At 42.3% G+C, this 18,131-nt stretch overlaps 6 protein-coding genes across 6 annotated transcripts; all 6 read right to left on the reverse strand.

Moving 5' to 3' along the window:
* Positions 1 to 1,663: 1,663 nt before the first annotated feature.
* LOC148340059 (metalloproteinase inhibitor 2-like) lies at positions 1,664 to 2,956 on the reverse strand. Its single transcript, XM_088291146.1, has 5 exons — positions 2,774 to 2,956; positions 2,444 to 2,526; positions 2,272 to 2,374; positions 2,063 to 2,184; positions 1,664 to 1,884 (listed from the first exon to the last, which is right to left on the reverse strand). The coding sequence occupies exons 1-5, from the start codon at positions 2,904 to 2,906 to the stop codon at positions 1,696 to 1,698; spliced, it is 630 nt and encodes a 209-aa protein (XP_088147272.1). The 5' UTR covers positions 2,907 to 2,956; the 3' UTR covers positions 1,664 to 1,695.
* Positions 2,957 to 4,572: 1,616 nt separating this feature from the next.
* Positions 4,573 to 6,023, reverse strand: LOC148340060 (metalloproteinase inhibitor 2-like). The gene is made up of 7 exons (XM_088289723.1): positions 5,968 to 6,023; positions 5,685 to 5,757; positions 5,568 to 5,583; positions 5,355 to 5,437; positions 5,183 to 5,285; positions 4,972 to 5,093; positions 4,573 to 4,793 (listed from the first exon to the last, which is right to left on the reverse strand). Exons 1-7 carry the CDS (start codon positions 6,021 to 6,023, stop codon positions 4,605 to 4,607), a joined length of 642 nt encoding a protein of 213 aa, XP_088145849.1. The 3' UTR covers positions 4,573 to 4,604.
* A 1,449-nt stretch (positions 6,024 to 7,472) lies between these two features.
* Positions 7,473 to 8,779, reverse strand: LOC148340061 (metalloproteinase inhibitor 2-like). Its single transcript, XM_088291943.1, has 5 exons — positions 8,573 to 8,779; positions 8,255 to 8,337; positions 8,083 to 8,185; positions 7,872 to 7,993; positions 7,473 to 7,693 (listed from the first exon to the last, which is right to left on the reverse strand). The coding sequence occupies exons 1-5, from the start codon at positions 8,703 to 8,705 to the stop codon at positions 7,505 to 7,507; spliced, it is 630 nt and encodes a 209-aa protein (XP_088148069.1). The 5' UTR covers positions 8,706 to 8,779; the 3' UTR covers positions 7,473 to 7,504.
* Positions 8,780 to 10,382: 1,603 nt separating this feature from the next.
* Positions 10,383 to 11,696, reverse strand: LOC148340062 (metalloproteinase inhibitor 2-like). Its single transcript, XM_088289724.1, has 5 exons — positions 11,490 to 11,696; positions 11,160 to 11,242; positions 10,989 to 11,091; positions 10,780 to 10,901; positions 10,383 to 10,601 (listed from the first exon to the last, which is right to left on the reverse strand). Exons 1-5 carry the CDS (start codon positions 11,620 to 11,622, stop codon positions 10,413 to 10,415), a joined length of 630 nt encoding a protein of 209 aa, XP_088145850.1. The 5' UTR covers positions 11,623 to 11,696; the 3' UTR covers positions 10,383 to 10,412.
* Positions 11,697 to 13,286: 1,590 nt separating this feature from the next.
* LOC148340063 (metalloproteinase inhibitor 2-like) lies at positions 13,287 to 14,590 on the reverse strand. The gene is made up of 5 exons (XM_088290521.1): positions 14,385 to 14,590; positions 14,067 to 14,149; positions 13,895 to 13,997; positions 13,686 to 13,807; positions 13,287 to 13,507 (listed from the first exon to the last, which is right to left on the reverse strand). Exons 1-5 carry the CDS (start codon positions 14,515 to 14,517, stop codon positions 13,319 to 13,321), a joined length of 630 nt encoding a protein of 209 aa, XP_088146647.1. The 5' UTR covers positions 14,518 to 14,590; the 3' UTR covers positions 13,287 to 13,318.
* A 1,595-nt stretch (positions 14,591 to 16,185) lies between these two features.
* Positions 16,186 to 17,415, reverse strand: LOC148340064 (metalloproteinase inhibitor 2-like). The gene is made up of 5 exons (XM_088290572.1): positions 17,274 to 17,415; positions 16,956 to 17,038; positions 16,783 to 16,885; positions 16,574 to 16,695; positions 16,186 to 16,406 (listed from the first exon to the last, which is right to left on the reverse strand). Exons 1-5 carry the CDS (start codon positions 17,404 to 17,406, stop codon positions 16,218 to 16,220), a joined length of 630 nt encoding a protein of 209 aa, XP_088146698.1. The 5' UTR covers positions 17,407 to 17,415; the 3' UTR covers positions 16,186 to 16,217.
* Positions 17,416 to 18,131: the final 716 nt, after the last annotated feature.

Genomic DNA, 18,131 nt, shown 5'->3' on the forward strand with positions numbered 1-18,131 from the left:
TATGTGACTTGTATCTGGTTTTCTATTTTTTTCCTTTTTTTAATATGCGAGCCAACGTGAGCGGCGTGAAGTTCATGTGAGGTCCCACAATGACAATAAATTCAACAAGATGTCAGTCAACTTCATTCATTCACTCCTAAAAACTGATCCCAATGGCCCCCACGTCACCCGCACAGACAACACAGTCAATCCATTATCATGGCGACACTGAGAACCTGGAGCTGATTCATAAATGTCTATTTTATTATAATCTGTTATCTTAAGAGTGTCATCCTTTAACATACGTCAAAGAAAGTCCAAGTAGAAAGAGTGAGGGGGACATAAGTTGAGGTTGAAAATGACAAAAAAGGGCAACAACTGATGTTGCCTTTAAAGAGTCACATCAGCAAGGGCTGATGGATGATGTACAGCATCAATACAATGTAATGGGAGCACACAAACACACGCGTACACACCCCCACACACACACTCCTCTTTACTTATCTTCCCTCCAACATTCAATTCAATTTCTTTATTAAAACGTCTCCCATTGTTTTATGAGAGCTGGCACATTTGTGTACTAGGTAGGCTGACAAATTTGCCAATGTACTGTAAAGGCCAATATTGTGTGCTCGTGTTGGCTGGCATGTTTGGCAGCAGGTGACTAAACTTTTTAATGAGAGTGGAGGACATACTGGTGCCCATAAAAAGGTTCTTAATCTCAACAAAGCTAGGGGTTGGAAACACTCTTCCACCCAGTTTGAGATGAAGCACACTTTAACTTTCAAGGGACCACAGTAACACTATTGTATAATTGTGTTAGCAAGGAAATGACAACTTCTTTTTCTTGCCATCTTAAGTGAAATGGGTCTGATTAAAAAGATTTGCTTTCAACAGAAATTTCTCAAACATCTTTACAGCAAACTGCTCAAGCTCACATATCAACTTTGTGATCAACATGAAAGCAACATTTTGTGAAGTACATTTGCCAAAGAGACTGAAAATAAGCCAACACTCAACTTTTTGAACAGTTTTTATTCTTTAGTTAGCCTTCAAGCGCAGGTAGAGAACCCTTAGACCAGGAAGCCCCACGACGCCAGGAACAGCCGTTGCACATTTGCAAAGTGACTGACTAAGGGTGTGAAATGGGTCCGATATAGCCTTTATTCACAAACTGTCACAAGAGCACTGGGTACATTTTGGCAACTATTTGACTGGTGTGACTGAAGTCCCACCCTTTCTTGGCACAACACCTAAAAGATCTATTTCAATGTGGTTCTACAATAGTCACACCCCATCTGATGACAGGTTTTGAGTGATTCCAAAAGACAGCAGTCATCAAATTCCGGTGTTTATGTTGGTCAGACCAGTGCAGCACAGGGATAGTACCTGGATCATCTGTCCTGTTCAGAATAGGTGTGCAGGGTTTTAGAATATGCACCAAAAGCCTATACTGTTATAAATATGCCATTTGACATTGTTTAGTCAAGAATGTTTAACTGCCCAGAAATTTCTTGGTCAGCAAACTCCAAAGCATTTTAGACACATTTAATCAACCATCTCAAATGTTTGCAAGGCATCTTCAGAGCAAAGTGCTTGCAGACCAGCTCCAAGCGTGGGCAACATGAAAGCAAAATTTTGGGAAGTACTTTTGGCAGTGCCAAAGACACTGAAAAGCCAACACTCAACTTTTTGAACAGTTTTTATTCTTTTTAGTTAGCCTTCAAGCACAGGTAGAGAACCCTTAGACCAGGAATCCCCACGACGCCAGGAACAGCCGTTGCTTTTCTGGACGCAAGCGAAGTTTTGGGCCTGATCGCCGTCCTTCTTGCTCGGCAAAAAGTCCATCCACAAGCACTCTGTCGGCTGGTTTTTGACGCACGGGAGGGAGGAGCAGGCCTTGATCTGTGGGTGACCAAGAATCCGAGTTTGAGCAACATTTACCGACTCAAGCACTTTGATGCCAACTGATGAAGCAGTTAGCGCTCATCGATGAGTCAAAGGGGACAACAGTCAATAAGACCTGCCACAGCACAATATCAACAAAGTGCTAATGCTAAAAGTCAGTTCGTTGTGGTGCTACCATGCAATCGCAGCCCTCGCCGTAGTGGTGCAACAGGTTCTTTTGCGTGGCACTCAAGGCATCCCACCGCTGATGGAAGTCACACAGGTGGACATGCAGCGAAGCGTCGGAATGCAGTCTGGCTGTAATTGCAGAAGATCGGAACAACAAAGCCTCAGAACATCTTGACGTAAAACACAGTTCTAACGCCTAAAAACTTAAGAAAATACCCATGAGGAGATATTCGACCCCCTTCATCAGATCGACTCCACATGCTGCAGAGTTGGGTGCCGTGTAAATTGAAGTAAAAAGCCTCTCGGGGCCCTTGAAGGTCTGGGAGAAAAAAAACATTCAGGCCTAATGTGTACACATCAACGTATACGAATAAAGTGAGGACCTCACCTTCATGAGTTTGATGTCATACTTTGTGTGGATACCTTGGCCTGGTGAGCCATGCATCTTTCCAACAACCTTTGCCTTGATAACTACAAGTACACATTTTCAAGAGATGCATTAAAAACAGGAACAGAGGGGCATTTTGGTTGGAAGATTCGGAGTGAAGAATATGGCACCAACAAATATATTAATGTAGAGGCTACGGGGATTAAAACTCACCTTTGCTTAGGACGGTCTGTCATATGACAAGAGATTTAATACTCGGACAAATATACAGCACAGCTTTTAAAAGTGCATTTAAAAAAAATAATTCAAGTGCAGTCCGATTCAACTTACCCACAACACGACTTTGGCAATACAACTGTTGTGGATGCATCGGGAAACAGCTACAGGCGTGGGCTCCTTCCTCCTGGAGCCCCCACAAGCACAGCAGAACTAAGGGCAGAATAAACATCTTCCAGCTCATCATGGACACTTCAACAACTTTCTCAGACAACCAATTCAGATCCTGTCATGCAATCTGCTGGAGTTCAGATTGACAAGGGACTTTTTATAGCTGGAGACTCCGCCCACAATTAATCAGCACCATGTGCACACACTGATTGATGATTGTTTTCACCTGAGACTTTCACCACCAACAAAATTAAGAATTCCCACAAAATGACAAGTAGCCATCTTTAGAGTTGATTTAATATAACGGGTTCAAATGGGTTAAAATAAAAAAAAGTATTTGGTAGTTACGAAATAAGGCTAACTGTCTGGTAAGCTAAAAAAAATCAAAGTAGCTAGCCAGCTGGACTGGCGGCGTGGAGATTTAATTTTATACAATGGATTGAAGTGTTTCTAATGTGATTCAAAGCAAAACCATATGCTGTGCCAATTCCACATATAAATAACCCATAATGGGTAAAATATTTGATAACTCAGCAGCTCAGTACAGCAAATAACCTATCTTTGAGTTTTGACTCGGCTAAAAAAAAAAAGAAATTTTAGAACCCTGGATTTGGGTAGATAAAATAACCCAGCATTTTTTTTTTTACAAGAGTCTTTTTTAGAATTCCAATTTATTTTTGGGATACATTTTATGTGGCAAACAAACTTTTACGCTTGACTGACTCTCACAATGGACAGGAGGATGCACACGCAATGAACAACACTCTGAAACAGTGAATGCGGTGATTTGGGTTTTTTGCTGTAATGGGCAAATGAGTCATTATAAAATGGGCACTCTGGAGACGTAACTCCAGCGGGGATGAATCAGTGCTCGTCAAAATTGGAAATGTTCCAACAGAACCGAGAGAATCAAGCGGAACACGCACGTAAATAAGCAAAGCGACATTTTGATTAAGATCGCGTGGTGTTTGGAACCTGTGGCTTGAAAACACTTGTGCTACGTTTCTAATAAGTGCAGGGGCTAAACATGGGCTTAAGTAATCAAGGTAAAATACCTCAGAGTAAAGCAAAGGAGCCTTTAAAGGAACTAGTGAAAGAACATTACCATAGTGCAAACTCGGAAAATGCGCAACAAACCTTTGGGGAAGTAAATAGATCAGACAGCAGTGAAACACATTTGCAAACCGACTGACTAAGGGTGTGGAATGGGTCCGATATGGCCTTTATTCACAAACTGTCACGAGAGCACTGAGTGTATTTTGGCAAATATTTGACTGGTGTGACAAGTCCCACTCTTTCTTGGCACAACACGCAAAAAGTATATTTCAATGTGGCTTTACATTAGTCACACCCCATCTGATGACAGGTTTTGAGTGATTCCAAAAGACAGCCATCATCAAGTTCGGGTGTTTATGTTGGTCAGACCAGTGCAGCACAGGGATAGTACCTGGATCATCTGTCCTGTTCAGAATAGGTGTGCAGGGTTTTAGAATATCCACCAAAAGCCTATACTGTTATAAATATGCCATTTGACATTGTTTAGTCAAGAATGTTTAACTGCCCAGAAATCTCTTGGTCAGCAAACTCCAAAGCATTTTAGACACATTTAATCAACCATCTCAAATGTTTGCAAGGCATCTTCAGAGCAAAGTGCTTGCAGACCAGCTCCAAGCGTGTGCAACATTAAAGCAAAATTTTGGGAAGTACTTTTGGCAGTGCCAAAGACACTGAAAAGCCAACACTCAACTTTTTGAACAGTTTTTATTCTTTTTAGTTAGCCTTCAAGCACAGGTAGAGAACCCTTAGACCAGGAATCCCCACGACGCCAGGAACAGCCGTTGCTTTTCTGGACGCAAGCGAAGTTTTGGGCCTGATCTCCGTCCTTCTTGCTCGGCAAAAAGTCCATCCACAAGCACTCTGTCGGCTGGTTTTTGACGCACGGGAGGGAGGAGCAGGCCTTGATCTGTGGGTGACCAAGAATCAGAGTTTGAGCAACATTTACCGACTCAAGCACTTTGATGCCAACTGATGAAGCAGTTAGCGCTCGTCGATGAGTCAAAGGGGACAACAGTCAATCAGACCTGCCACAGCACAATATCAACAAAGTGCTAATGCTAAAAGTCCGTTCGTTGTGGTGCTACCATGCAATCGCAGCCCTCGCCGTAGTGGTGCAACAGGTTCTTTTGCGTGGCACTCAAGGCATCCCACCGCTGATGGAAGTCACACAGGTGGACATGCAGCGAAGCGTCGGAATGCAGTCTGGCTGTAATTGCAGAAGATCGGAACAGGAAAGCCTCAGAACATCTTGACGTAAAACAGTTCTAACGCCTAAAAACTTGAGGAAGAAAATACCCATGAGGAGATATTCGACCCCCTTCATCAGATCGACTCCACATGCTGCAGAGTTGGGTGCCGTGTAAATTGAAGTAAAAAGCCTCTCGGGGCCCTTGAAGGTCTGGGAGAAAAAAAACATTCAGGCCTAATGTGTACACATCAACGTATACGAATAAAGTGAGGACCTCACCTTCATGAGTTTGATGTCATACTTTGTGTGGATACCTTGGCCTGGTGAGCCATGAATCTTTCCAACAACCTTTGCCTTGATAACTACAAGTACACATTTTCAAGAGATTCATTAAAAACAGGAACAGAAGGGCATTTTGGTTGGAAGATTCGGAGTGAAGAATATGGCACCAACAAATATATTCATGTAGAGGCTACGGGGATTAAAACTCACCTTTGCTTAGGACGGTCTGTCATATGACAAGAGATTTAATACTCGGACAAATATACAGCACAGCTTTTAAAAGTGCATTTAAAAAAAATAATTCAAGTGCAGTCGGATTCAACTTACCCACAACACGACTTTGGCAATACAACTGTTGCGGATGCATCGGGAAACAGCCACAGGCGTGGGCTCCTTCCTCCTGGAGCCCCCACAAGCACAGCAGAACTAAGGGCAGAATAAACGTCTTCCAGCTCATCATGGACACTTCAACAACTTTCTCAGACAACCAATTCAGGTCCTGTCATGCAATCTGCTGGAGTTCAGATTGACAAGGGACTTTTTATAGCTGGAGACTCCGCCCACAATTAATCAGCACCATGTGCACACACTGATTGATGATTGTTTTCACCTGAGACTGTCACCACCAACAAAATTAAGAATTCCCACAAAATGACAAGTAGCCATCTTTAGAGTTGATTTTATATAACGGGTTAAAATAAAAAAAAGTATTTGGTAGTTACGAAATAAGGCTAACTGTCTGGTAAGCTAAAAAAAATCAAAGTAGCTAGCCAGCTGGACTGGCGGCGTGGAGATTTAATTTTATACAATGGATTGAAGTGTTTCTAATGTGATTCAAAGCAAAACCATATGCTGTGCCAATTCCACATATAAATAACCCATAATGGGTAAAATATTTGATAACTCAGCAGCTCAGTACAGCAAATAACCTATCTTTGAGTTTTGACTCGGCTAAAAAAAAAAAATAATTTTAGAACCCTGGATTTGGGTAGATAAAATAACCCAGCATTTTTTTTTTTTACAAGAGTCTTTTTTAGAATTCCAATTTATTTTTGGGATACATTTTGTGGCAAACAAACTTTTACGCTTGACTGACTCTCACAATGGACAGGAGGATGCACACGCAATGAACAACACTCTGAAACAGTGAATGCGGTGATTTGGGTTTTTTGCTGTAATGGGCAAATGAGTCATTATAAAATGGGCACTCTGGAGACGTAACTCCAGCGGGGATGAATCAGTGCTCGTCAAAATTGGAAATGTTCCAACAGAACCGAGAGAATCAAGCGGAACACGCACGTAAATAAGCAAAGCGACATTTTGATTAAGATCGCGTGGTGTTTGGAACCTGTGGCTTGAAAACACTTGTGCTACGTTTCTAATAAGTGCAGGGGCTAAACATGGGCTTAAGTAATCAAGGTAAAATACCTCAGAGTAAAGCAAAGGAGCCTTTAAAGGAACTAGTGAAAGAACATTACCATAGTGCAAACTCGGAAAATGCGCAACAAACCTTTGGGGAAGTAAATAGATCAGACAGCAGTGAAACACATTTGCAAACCGACTGACTAAAGGTGTGGAATGGGTCCGATATGGCCTTTATTCACAAACTGTCACGAGAGCACTGAGTGTATTTTGGCAAATATTTGACTGGTGTGACAAGTCCCACTCTTTCTTGGCACAACACGCAAAAAGTATATTTCAATGTGGCTTTACATTAGTCACACCCCATCTGATGACAGGTTTTGAGTGATTCCAAAAGACAGCCATCATCAAGTTCGGGTGTTTATGTTGGTCAGACCAGTGCAGCACAGGGATAGTACCTGGATCATCTGTCCTGTTCAGAATAGGTGTGCAGGGTTTTAGAATATCCACCAAAAGCCTATACTGTTATAAATATGCCATTTGACATTGTTTAGTCAAGAATGTTTAACTGCCCAGAAATTTCTTGGTCAGCAAACTCCAAAGCATTTTAGACACATTTAATCAACCATCTCAAATGTTTGCAAGGCATCTTCAGAGCAAAGTGCTTGCAGACCAGCTCCAAGCGTGTGCAACATTAAAGCAAAATTTTGGGAAGTACTTTTGGCAGTGCCAAAGACACTGAAAAGCCAACACTCAACTTTTTGAACAGTTTTTATTCTTTTTAGTTAGCCTTCAAGCACAGGTAGAGAACCCTTAGACCAGGAATCCCCACGACGCCAGGAACAGCCGTTGCTTTTCTGGACGCAAGCGAAGTTTTGGGCCTGATCTCCGTCCTTCTTGCTCGGCAAAAAGTCCATCCACAAGCACTCTGTCGGCTGGTTTTTGACGCACGGGAGGGAGGAGCAGGCCTTGATCTGTGGGTGACCAAGAATCAGAGTTTGAGCAACATTTACCGACTCAAGCACTTTGATGCCAACTGATGAAGCAGTTAGCGCTCGTCGATGAGTCAAAGGGGACAACAGTCAATAAGACCTGCCACAGCACAATATCAACAAAGTGCTAATGCTAAAAGTCCGTTCGTTGTGGTGCTACCATGCAATCGCAGCCCTCGCCGTAGTGGTGCAGCAGGTTCTTTTGCGTGGCACTCAAGGCATCCCACCGCTGATGGAAGTCACACAGGTGGACATGCAGCGAAGCGTCGGAATGCAGTCTGGCTGTAATTGCAGAAGATCGGAACAGGAAAGCCTCAGAACATCTTGACGTAAAACAGTTCTAACGCCTAAAAACTTGAGGAAGAAAATACCCATGAGGAGATATTCGACCCCCTTCATCAGATCGACTCCACATGCTGCAGAGTTGGGTGCCGTGTAAATTGAAGTAAAAAGCCTCTCGGGGCCCTTGAAGGTCTGGGAGAAAAAAAACATTCAGGCCTAATGTGTACACATCAACGTATACGAATAAAGTGAGGACCTCACCTTCATGAGTTTGATGTCATACTTTGTGTGGATACCTTGGCCTGGTGAGCCATGCATCTTTCCAACAACCTTTGCCTTGATAACTACAAGTACACATTTTCAAGAGATGCATTAAAAACAGGAACAGAAGGGCATTTTGGTTGGAAGATTCGGAGTGAAGACAATGGCACAAACAAATATATTCATGTAGAGGCTACGGGGATTAAAACTCACCTTTGCTTAGGACGGTCTGTCATATGACAAGAGATTTAATACTCGGACAAATATACAGCACAGCTTTTAAAAAAAATAATTCAAGTGCAGTCCGATTCAACTTACCCACAACACGACTTTGGCAATACAACTGTTGCGGATGCATCGGGAAACAGCTACAGGCGTGGGCTCCTTCCTCCTGGAGCCCCCACAAGCACAGCAGAACTAAGGGCAGAATAAACGTCTTCCAGCTCATCATGGACACTTCAACAACTTTCTCGGACAACCAATTCAGGTCCTGTCATGCAATCTGCTGGAGTTCAGATTGACAAGGGACTTTTTATAGCTGGAGACTCCGCCCACAATTAATCAGCACCATGTGCACACACTGATTGATGATTGTTTTCACCTGAGACTTTCACCACCAACAAAATTAAGAATTCCCACAAAATGACAAGTAGCCATCTTTAGAGTTGATTTAATATAACGGGTTCAAATGGGTTAAAATAAAAAAAAGTATTTGGTAGTTACGAAATAAGGCTAACTGTCTGGTAAGCTAAAAAAAAATCAAAGTAGCTAGCCAGCTGGACTGGCGGCGTGGAGATTTAATTTTATACAATGGATTGAAGTGTTTCTAATGTGATTCAAAGCAAAACCCATATGCTGTGCCAATTCCACATATAAATAACCCATAATGGGTAAAATATTTGATAACTCAGCAGCTCAGTACAGCAAATAACCTATCTTTGAGTTTTGACTCGGCTAAAAAAAAAAACAAACATTTTAGAACCCTGGATTTGGGTAGATAAAATAACCCATCTTTTTTTTTTTTTTTACAAGAGTCTTTTTTAGAATTCCAATTTATTTTTCGGATATATTTTATGTGGCAAACAAACTTTTACGCTTGACTGACTCTCATAATGGACAGGAGGATGCACACGCAATGAACAACACCCTGAAACAGTGAATGCGGTGATTTGGGTTTTTTGCTGTAATGGGCAAATGAGTCATTATAAAATGGGCACTCTGGAGACGTAATTCCAGCGGGGATGAATCAGTGCTCGTCAAAATTGGAAATGTTCCAACAGAACCGAGAGAATCAAGCGGAACACGCGCATTACAAATAAGCAAAGCGACATTTTAAGATCGCGTGGTGTTTGGAACCTGTGGCTTGAAAACACTTGTGCTACGTTTCTAATAAGTGCAGGGGCTAAACATGGGCTTAAGTAATCAAGGTAAAATACCTCAGAGTAAAGCAAAGGAGCCTTTAAAGGAACTAGTGAAAGAACATTACCATAGTGCAAACTTAGAAAATGCGCAACAAACTTCTGGGGAAGTAATAAATAGATCAGACAGCAGTCAAACACATTTGTAAACCGACTGACTTAGGGTGTGGAATGGGTCCGATATAGCCTTTATTCACAAACGGTCACGAGAGCACAGAGTGTATGTTGGCAAATATTTGACTGGTGTGACAAGTCCCACTCTTTCTTGGCACAACACGCAAAAAGTATATTTCAATGTGGCTTTACATTAGTCACACCCCATCTGATGACAGGTTTTGAGTGATTCCAAAAGACAGCCGTCACCAACTTCCGGTGTTTATGTTGGTCAGACCAGTGCAGCACAGGGATAGTACCTGGATCATCTGTGCTGTTCAGAATATGTGTGCAGGGTTTTAGAATATCCACCAAAAGCCTATACTGTTATAAATATGCCATTTGACATTGTTTAGTCAAGAATGTTTAACTGCCCAGAAATTTCTTGGTCAGCAAACTCCAAAGCATTTTAGACACATTTAATCAACCATCTCAAATGTTTGCAAGGCATCTTCAGAGCAAAGTGCTTGCAGACCAGCTCCAAGCGTGGGCAACATGAAAGCAAAATTTTGGGAAGTACTTTTGGCAGTGCCAAAGACACTGAAAAGCCAACACTATACTTTTTGAACAGTTTTTATTCTTTTTAGTTAGCCTTCAAGCACAGGTAGAGAACCCTTAGACCAGGAATCCCCACGACGCCAGGAACAGCCGTTGCTTTTCTGGACGCAAGCGAAGTTTTGGGCCTGATCTCCATCCTTCTTGCTCGGCAAAAAGTCCATCCACAAGCACTCTGTCGGCTGGTTTTTGACGCACGGGAGGGAGGAGCAGGCCTTGATCTGTGGGTGACCAAGAATCAGAGTTTGAGCAACATTTACCGACTCAAGCACTTTGGTGCCAACTGATGAAGCAGTTAGCGCTCGTCGATGAGTCAAAGGGGACAACAGTCAATCAGACCTGCCACAGCACAATATCAACAAAGTGCTAATGCTAAAAGTCCGTTCGTTGTGGTGCTACCATGCAATCGCAGCCCTCGCCGTAGTGGTGCAACAGGTTCTTTTGCGTGGCACTCAAGGCATCCCACCGCTGATGGAAGTCACACAGGTGGACATGCAGCGAAGCGTCGGAATGCAGTCTGGCTGTAATTGCAGAAGATCGGAACAACAAAGCCTCAGAACATCTTGACGTAAAACACAGTTCTAACGCCTAAAAACTTAAGAAAATACCCATGAGGAGATATTCGACCCCCTTCATCAGATCGACTCCACATGCTGCAGAGTTGGGTGCCGTGTAAATTGAAGTAGAAAGCCTCTCGGGGCCCTTGAAGGTCTGGGAGAAAAAAAACTTCAGGCCTAATGTGTACACATCAACGTATACGAATAAAGTGAGGACCTCACCTTCATGAGTTTGATGTCATACTTTGTGTGGATACCTTGGCCTGGTGAGCCATGCATCTTTCCAACAACCTTTGCCTTGATAACTACAAGTCCACATTTTCAAGAGATGCATTAAAAACAGGAACAGAAGGGCATTTTGGTTGGAAGATTCGGAGTGAAGAATATGGCACCAACAAATATATTCATGTAGAGGCTACGGGGATTAAAACTCACCTTTGCTTAGGACGGTCTGTCATATGACAAGAGATTTAATACTCTGACAAATATACAGCACAGCTTTTAAAAGTGCATTTAAAAAAAATAATTCAAGTGCAGTCCGATTCAACTTACCCACAACACGACTTTGGCAATACAACTGTTGCGGATGCATCGGGAAACAGCTACAGGCGTGGGCTCCTTCCTCCTGGAGCCCCCACAAGCACAGCAGAACTAAGGGCAGAATAAACGTCTTCCAGCTCATCATGGACACTTCAACAACTTTCTCGGACAACCAATTCAGGTCCTGTCATGCAATCTGCTGGAGTTCAGATTGACAAGGGACTTTTTATAGCTGGAGACTCCGCCCACAATTAATCAGCACCATGTGCACACACTGATTGATGATTGTTTTCACCTGAGACTTTCACCACCAACAAAATTAAGAATTCCCACAAAATGACAAGTAGCCATCTTTAGAGTTGATTTAATATAACGGGTTCAAATGGGTTAAAATAAAAAAAAGTATTTGGTAGTTACGAAATAAGGCTAACTGTCTGGTAAGCTAAAAAAAATCAAAGTAGCTAGCCAGCTGGACTGGCGGCGTGGAGATTTAATTTTATACAATGGATTGAAGTGTTTCTAATGTGATTCAAAGCAAAACCATATGCTGTGCCAATTCCACATATAAATAACCCATAATGGGTAAAATATTTGATAACTCAGCAGCTCAGTACAGCAAATAACCTATCTTTGAGTTTTGACTCGGCTAAAAAAAAAAAAAAATTTTAGAACCCTGGATTTGGGTAGATAAAATAACCCAGCATTTTTTTTTTTACAAGAGTCTTTTTTAGAATTCCAATTTATTTTTGGGATACATTTTGTGGCAAACAAACTTTTACGCTTGACTGACTCTCACAATGGACAGGAGGATGCACACGCAATGAACAACACTCTGAAACAGTGAATGCGGTGATTTGGGTTTTTTGCTGTAATGGGCAAATGAGTCATTATAAAATGGGCACTCTGGAGACGTAATTCCAGCGGGGATGAATCAGTGCTCGTCAAAATTGGAAATGTTCCAACAGAACCGAGAGAATCAAGCGGAACACGCACGTAAATAAGCAAAGCGACATTTTGATTAAGATTGCGTGGTGTTTGGAACCTGTGGCTTGAAAACACTTGTGCTACGTTTCTAATAAGTGCAGGGGCTAAACATGGGCTTAAGTAATCAAGGTAAAATACCTCAGAGTAAAGCAAAGGAGCCTTTAAAGGAACTAGTGAAAGAACATTACCATAGTGCAAACTCGGAAAATGCGCAACAAACCTTTGGGGAAGTAAATAGATCAGACAGCAGTGAAACACATTTGCAAACCGACTGACTAAGGGTGTGGAATGGGTCCGATATGGCCTTTATTCACAAACTGTCACGAGAGCACTGAGTGTATTTTGGCAAATATTTGACTGGTGTGACAAGTCCCACTCTTTCTTGGCACAACACGCAAAAAGTATATTTCAATGTGGCTTTACATTAGTCACACCCCATCTGATGACAGGTTTTGAGTGATTCCAAAAGACAGCCATCATCAAGTTCGGGTGTTTATGTTGGTCAGACCAGTGCAGCACAGGGATAGTACCTGGATCATCTGTCCTGTTCAGACTAGGTGTGCAGGGTTTTAGAATATCCACCAAAAGCCTATACTGTTATAAATATGCCATTTGACATTGTTTAGTCAAGAATGTTTAACTGCCCAGAAATTTCTTGGTCAGCAAACTCCAAAGCATTTTAGACACATTTAATCAACCATCTCAAATGTTTGCAAGGCATCTTCAGAGCAAAGTGCTTGCAGACCAGCTCCAAGCGTGTGCAACATTAAAGCAAAATTTTGGGAAGTACTTTTGGCAGTGCCAAAGACACTGAAAAGCCAACACTCAACTTTTTGAACAGTTTTTATTCTTTTTAGTTAGCCTTCAAGCACAGGTAGAGAACCCTTAGACCAGGAATCCCCACGACGCCAGGAACAGCCGTTGCTTTTCTGGACGCAAGCGAAGTTTTGGGCCTGATCTCCGTCCTTCTTGCTCGGCAAAAAGTCCATCCACAAGCACTCTGTCGGCTGGTTTTTGACGCACGGGAGGGAGGAGCAGGCCTTGATCTGTGGGTGACCAAGAATCAGAGTTTGAGCAACATTTACCGACTCAAGCACTTTGATGCCAACTGATGAAGCAGTTAGCGCTCGTCGATGAGTCAAAGGGGACAACAGTCAATCAGACCTGCCACAGCACAATATCAACAAAGTGCTAATGCTAAAAGTCCGTTCGTTGTGGTGCTACCATGCAATCGCAGCCCTCGCCGTAGTGGTGCAACAGGTTCTTTTGCGTGGCACTCAAGGCATCCCACCGCTGATGGAAGTCACACAGGTGGACATGCAGCGAAGCGTCGGAATGCAGTCTGGCTGTAATTGCAGAAGATCGGAACAGGAAAGCCTCAGAACATCTTGACGTAAAACACAGTTCTAACGCCTAAAAACTTAAGAAAATACCCATGAGGAGATATTCGACCCCCTTCATCAGATCGACTCCACATGCTGCAGAGTTGGGTGCCGTGTAAATTGAAGTAAAAAGCCTCTCGGGGCCCTTGAAGGTCTGGGAGAAAAAAAACATTCAGGCCTAATGTGTACACATCAACGTATACGAATAAAGTGAGGACCTCACCTTCATGAGTTTGATGTCATACTTTGTGTGGATACCTTGGCCTGGTGAGCCATGCATCTTTCCAACAACCTTTGCCTTGATAACTACAAGTCCACATTTTCAAGAGATGCATTAAAAACAGGAACAGAAGGGCATTTTGGTTGGAAGATTCGGAGTGAAGAATATGGCACCAACAAATATATTCATGTAGAGGCTACGGGGATTAAAACTCACCTTTGCTTAGGACGGTCTGTCATATGACAAGAGATTTAATACTCGGACAAATATACAGCACAGCTTTTAAAAAAAATAATTCAAGTGCAGTCCGATTCAACTTACCCACAACACGACTTTGGCAATACAACTGTTGCGGATGCATCGGGAAACAGCTACAGGCGTGGGCTCCTTCCTCCTGGAGCCCCCACAAGCACAGCAGAACTAAGGGCAGAATAAACGTCTTCCAGCTCATCATGGACACTTCAACAACTTTCTCGGACAACCAATTCAGGTCCTGTCATGCAATCTGCTGGAGTTCAGATTGACAAGGGACTTTTTATAGCTGGAGACTCCGCCCACAATTAATCAGCACCATGTGCACACACTGATTGATGATTGTTTTCACCTGAGACTTTCACCACCAACAAAATTAAGAATTCCCACAAAATGACAAGTAGCCATCTTTAGAGTTGATTTAATATAACGGGTTCAAATGGGTTAAAATAAAAAAAAGTATTTGGTAGTTACGAAATAAGGCTAACTGTCTGGTAAGCTAAAAAAAATCAAAGTAGCTAGCCAGCTGGACTGGCGGCGTGGAGATTTAATTTTATACAATGGATTGAAGTGTTTCTAATGTGATTCAAAGCAAAACCATATGCTGTGCCAATTCCACATATAAATAACCCATAATGGGTAAAATATTTGATAACTCAGCAGCTCAGTAGAGCAAATAACCTATCTTTGAGTTTTGACTCGGCTAAAAAAAAAAAAAAATTTTAGAACCCTGGATTTGGGTAGATAAAATAACCCAGCATTTTTTTTTTTTACAAGAGTCTTTTTTAGAATTCCAATTTATTTTTGGGATACATTTTATGTGGCAAACAAACTTTTACGCTTGACTGACTCTCACAATGGACAGGAGGATGCACACGCAATGAACAACACTCTGAAACAGTGAATGCGGTGATTTGGGTTTTTTGCTGTCATGGGCAAATGAGTCATTATAAAATGGGCACTCTGGAGACGTAATTCCAGCGGGGATGAATCAGTGCTCGTCAAAATTGGAAATGTTCCAACAGAACCGAGAGAATCAAGCGGAACACGCACGTAAATAAGCAAAGCGACATTTTGATTAAGATCGCGTGGTGTTTGGAACCTGTGGCTTGAAAACACTTGTGCTACGTTTCTAATAAGTGCAGGGGCTAAACATGGGCTTAAGTAATCAAGGTAAAATACCTCAGAGTAAAGCAAAGGAGCCTTTAAAGGAACTAGTGAAAGAACATTACCATAGTGCAAACTCGGAAAATGCGCAACAAACCTTTGGGGAAGTAAATAGATCAGACAGCAGTGAAACACATTTGCAAACCGACTGACTTAGGGTGTGGAATGGGTCCGATATAGCCTTTATTCACAAACGGTCACGAGAGCACAGAGTGTATTTTGGCAAATATTTGACTGGTGTGACAAGTCCCACTCTTTCTTGGCACAACACACACAAAGTATATTTCAATGTGGCTTTACATTAGTCACACCCCATCTGATGACAGGTTTTGAGTGATTCCAAAAGACAGCCGTCATCTAGTTCGGGTGTTTATGTTGGTCAGACCAGTGCAGCACAGGGATAGTACCTGGATCATCTGTCCTGTTCAGAATAGGTGTGCAGGGTTTTAGAATATCCACCAAAAGCCTATACTGTTATAAATATGCCATTTGACATCGTTTAGTCAAGAATGTTTAACTGCCCAGAAATTTCTTGGTCAGCAAACTCAAAAGCATTTTAGACAAATTTAAATCAACCATCTCAAATGTTTGCAAGGCATCTTCAGAGCAAAGTGCTTGCAGACCAGCTCCAAGCGTGGGCAACATGAAAGCAAAATTTTGGGAAGTACTTTTGGCAGTGCCAAAGACACTGAAAAGCCAACACTCAACTTTTTGAACAGTTTTTATTCTTTTTAGTTAGCCTTCAAGAACAGGTAGAGAACCCTTAGACCAGGAATCCCCACGACGCCAGGAACAGCCGTTGCTTTTCTGGACGCAAGCGAAGTTTTGGGCCTGATCTCCGTCCTTCTTGCTCGGCAAAAAGTCCATCCACAAGCACTCTGTCGGCTGGTTTTTGACGCACGGGAGGGAGTAGCAGGCCTTGATCTGTAGGTGACCAAGAATCAGAGTTTACCAACTCAAGCACTTTGATGCCAACTGATGAAGCAGTTAGCGCTCGTCGATGAGTCAAAGGGGACAACAGTCAATAAGACCTGCCACAGCACAATATCAACAAAGTGCTAATGCTAAAAGTCCGTTCGTTGTGGTGCTACCATGCAATCGCAGCCCTCGCCGTAGTGGTGCAACAGGTTCTTTTGCGTGGCACTCAAGGCATCCCACCGCTGATGGAAGTCACACAGGTGGACATGCAGCGAAGCGTCGGAATGCAGTCTGGCTGTAATTGCAGAAGATCGGAACAGGAAAGCCTCAGAACATCTTGACGTAAAACACAGTTCTAACGCCTAAAAACTTAAGAAAATACCCATGAGGAGATATTCGACCCCCTTCATCAGATCGACTCCACATGCTGCAGAGTTGGGTGCCGTGTAAATTGAAGTAAAAAGCCTCTCGGGGCCCTTGAAGGTCTGGGAGAAAAAAAAACATTCAGGCCTAATGTGTACACATCAACGTATACGAATAAAGTGAGGACCTCACCTTCATGAGTTTGATGTCATACTTTGTGTGGATACCTTGGCCTGGTGAGCCATGCATCTTTCCAACAACCTTTGCCTTGATAACTACAAGTACACATTTTCAAGAGATGCATTAAAAACAGGAACAGAAGGGCATTTTGGTTGGAAGATTCGGAGTGAAGACAATGGCACAAACAAATATATTCATGTAGAGGCTACGGGGATTAAAACTCACCTTTGCTTAGGACGGTCTGTCATATGACAAGAGATTTAATACTCGGACAAATATACAGCACAGCTTTTAAAAAAAATAATTCAAGTGCAGTCCGATTCAACTTACCCACAACACGACTTTGGCAATACAACTGTTGCGGATGCATCGGGAAACAGCTACAGGCGTGGGCTCCTTCCTCCTGGAGCCCCCACAAGCACAGCAGAACTAAGGGCAGAATAAACGTCTTCCAGCTCATCATGGACACTTCGACAACCAATTCAGGTCCTGTCATGCAAACTGCTGGAGTTCAGATTGACAAGGGACTTTTTATAGCTGGAGACTCCGCCCACAATTAATCAGCACCATGTGCACACACTGATTGATGATTGTTTTCACCTGAGACTTTCACCACCAACAAAATTAAGAATTCCCACAAAATGACAAGTAGCCATCTTTAGAGTTGATTTAATATAACGGGTTCAAATGGGTTAAAATAAAAAAAAGTATTTGGTAGTTACGAAATAAGGCTAACTGTCTGGTAAGCTAAAAAAAATCAAAGTAGCTAGCCAGCTGGACTGGCGGCGTGGAGATTTAATTTTATACAATGGATTGAAGTGTTTCTAATGTGATTCAAAGCAAAACCATATGCTGTGCCAATTCCACATATAAATAACCCCCAATGGGTAAAATATTTGATAACTCAGCAGCTCAGTACAGCAAATAACCTATCTTTGAGTTTTGACTCGGCTAAAAAAAAAAAAAATTTTAGAACCCTGGATTTGGGTAGATAAAATAACCCAGCATTTTTTTTTTCAAGAGTTTTTTAGAATTCCAATTTATTTTTGGATATGTTTTATGTGGCAAACAAACTTTCACGCTTGACTGACTCTCACAATGGACAGGAGGATGCACACGCAATGAACAACACTCTGAAACAGTGAATGCGGTGATTTGGGTTTTTTGCTGTCATGGGCAAATGAGTCA

The sequence above is a fragment of the Idiotropiscis lumnitzeri genome, chromosome 3 (genome assembly GCF_059441095.1).
Source record: "Idiotropiscis lumnitzeri isolate Australia: NSW breed Sydney's pygmy pipehorse chromosome 3, RoL_Ilum_1.0, whole genome shotgun sequence".
Lineage (NCBI taxonomy): Eukaryota > Metazoa > Chordata > Actinopteri > Syngnathiformes > Syngnathidae > Idiotropiscis > Idiotropiscis lumnitzeri.

What these genes read in the sequence shown, in the direction of transcription:
- LOC148340059 (XM_088291146.1), bottom strand. Translation starts at nt 2,906, where the DNA reads ATGATGAGCTGGAAGATGTTTATTCTGCCCTTAGTTCTGCTGTGCTTG. An exon ending in TTGCCAAAGTCGTGTTGTGG is followed by an intron (nt 2,527 to 2,773) that starts GTAAGTTGAATC and finishes GTGTACTTGTAG; the next exon opens with TTATCAAGGCAAAGGTTGTT. An exon ending in ATGACATCAAACTCATGAAG is followed by an intron (nt 2,375 to 2,443) that starts GTGAGGTCCTCA and finishes TTTTTCTCCCAG; the next exon opens with ACCTTCAAGGGCCCCGAGAG.
- LOC148340060 (XM_088289723.1), bottom strand. Translation starts at nt 6,023, where the DNA reads ATGGCTACTTGTCATTTTGTGGGAATTCTTAATTTTGTTGGTGGTGAC. An exon ending in GTTGGTGGTGACAGTCTCAG is followed by an intron (nt 5,758 to 5,967) that starts GTGAAAACAATC and finishes TGGGGGCTCCAG; the next exon opens with GAGGAAGGAGCCCACGCCTG. An exon ending in GCGAGGGCTGCGATTGCATG is followed by an intron (nt 4,794 to 4,971) that starts GTAGCACCACAA and finishes GGTCACCCACAG; the next exon opens with ATCAAGGCCTGCTCCTCCCT.
- LOC148340061 (XM_088291943.1), bottom strand. Translation starts at nt 8,705, where the DNA reads ATGATGAGCTGGAAGACGTTTATTCTGCCCTTAGTTCTGCTGTGCTTG. An exon ending in TTGCCAAAGTCGTGTTGTGG is followed by an intron (nt 8,338 to 8,572) that starts GTAAGTTGAATC and finishes GTGTACTTGTAG; the next exon opens with TTATCAAGGCAAAGGTTGTT. An exon ending in GGTCGAATATCTCCTCATGG is followed by an intron (nt 7,994 to 8,082) that starts GTATTTTCTTCC and finishes CTGCAATTACAG; the next exon opens with CCAGACTGCATTCCGACGCT.
- LOC148340062 (XM_088289724.1), bottom strand. Translation starts at nt 11,622, where the DNA reads ATGATGAGCTGGAAGACGTTTATTCTGCCCTTAGTTCTGCTGTGCTTG. An exon ending in ATGACATCAAACTCATGAAG is followed by an intron (nt 11,092 to 11,159) that starts GTGAGGTCCTCA and finishes TTTTTCTCCCAG; the next exon opens with ACCTTCAAGGGCCCCGAGAG. An exon ending in GGTCGAATATCTCCTCATGG is followed by an intron (nt 10,902 to 10,988) that starts GTATTTTCTTAA and finishes CTGCAATTACAG; the next exon opens with CCAGACTGCATTCCGACGCT.
- LOC148340063 (XM_088290521.1), bottom strand. Translation starts at nt 14,517, where the DNA reads ATGATGAGCTGGAAGACGTTTATTCTGCCCTTAGTTCTGCTGTGCTTG. An exon ending in TTGCCAAAGTCGTGTTGTGG is followed by an intron (nt 14,150 to 14,384) that starts GTAAGTTGAATC and finishes GTGGACTTGTAG; the next exon opens with TTATCAAGGCAAAGGTTGTT. An exon ending in ATGACATCAAACTCATGAAG is followed by an intron (nt 13,998 to 14,066) that starts GTGAGGTCCTCA and finishes TTTTTCTCCCAG; the next exon opens with ACCTTCAAGGGCCCCGAGAG.
- LOC148340064 (XM_088290572.1), bottom strand. Translation starts at nt 17,406, where the DNA reads ATGATGAGCTGGAAGACGTTTATTCTGCCCTTAGTTCTGCTGTGCTTG. An exon ending in GGTCGAATATCTCCTCATGG is followed by an intron (nt 16,696 to 16,782) that starts GTATTTTCTTAA and finishes CTGCAATTACAG; the next exon opens with CCAGACTGCATTCCGACGCT. An exon ending in GCGAGGGCTGCGATTGCATG is followed by an intron (nt 16,407 to 16,573) that starts GTAGCACCACAA and finishes GGTCACCTACAG; the next exon opens with ATCAAGGCCTGCTACTCCCT.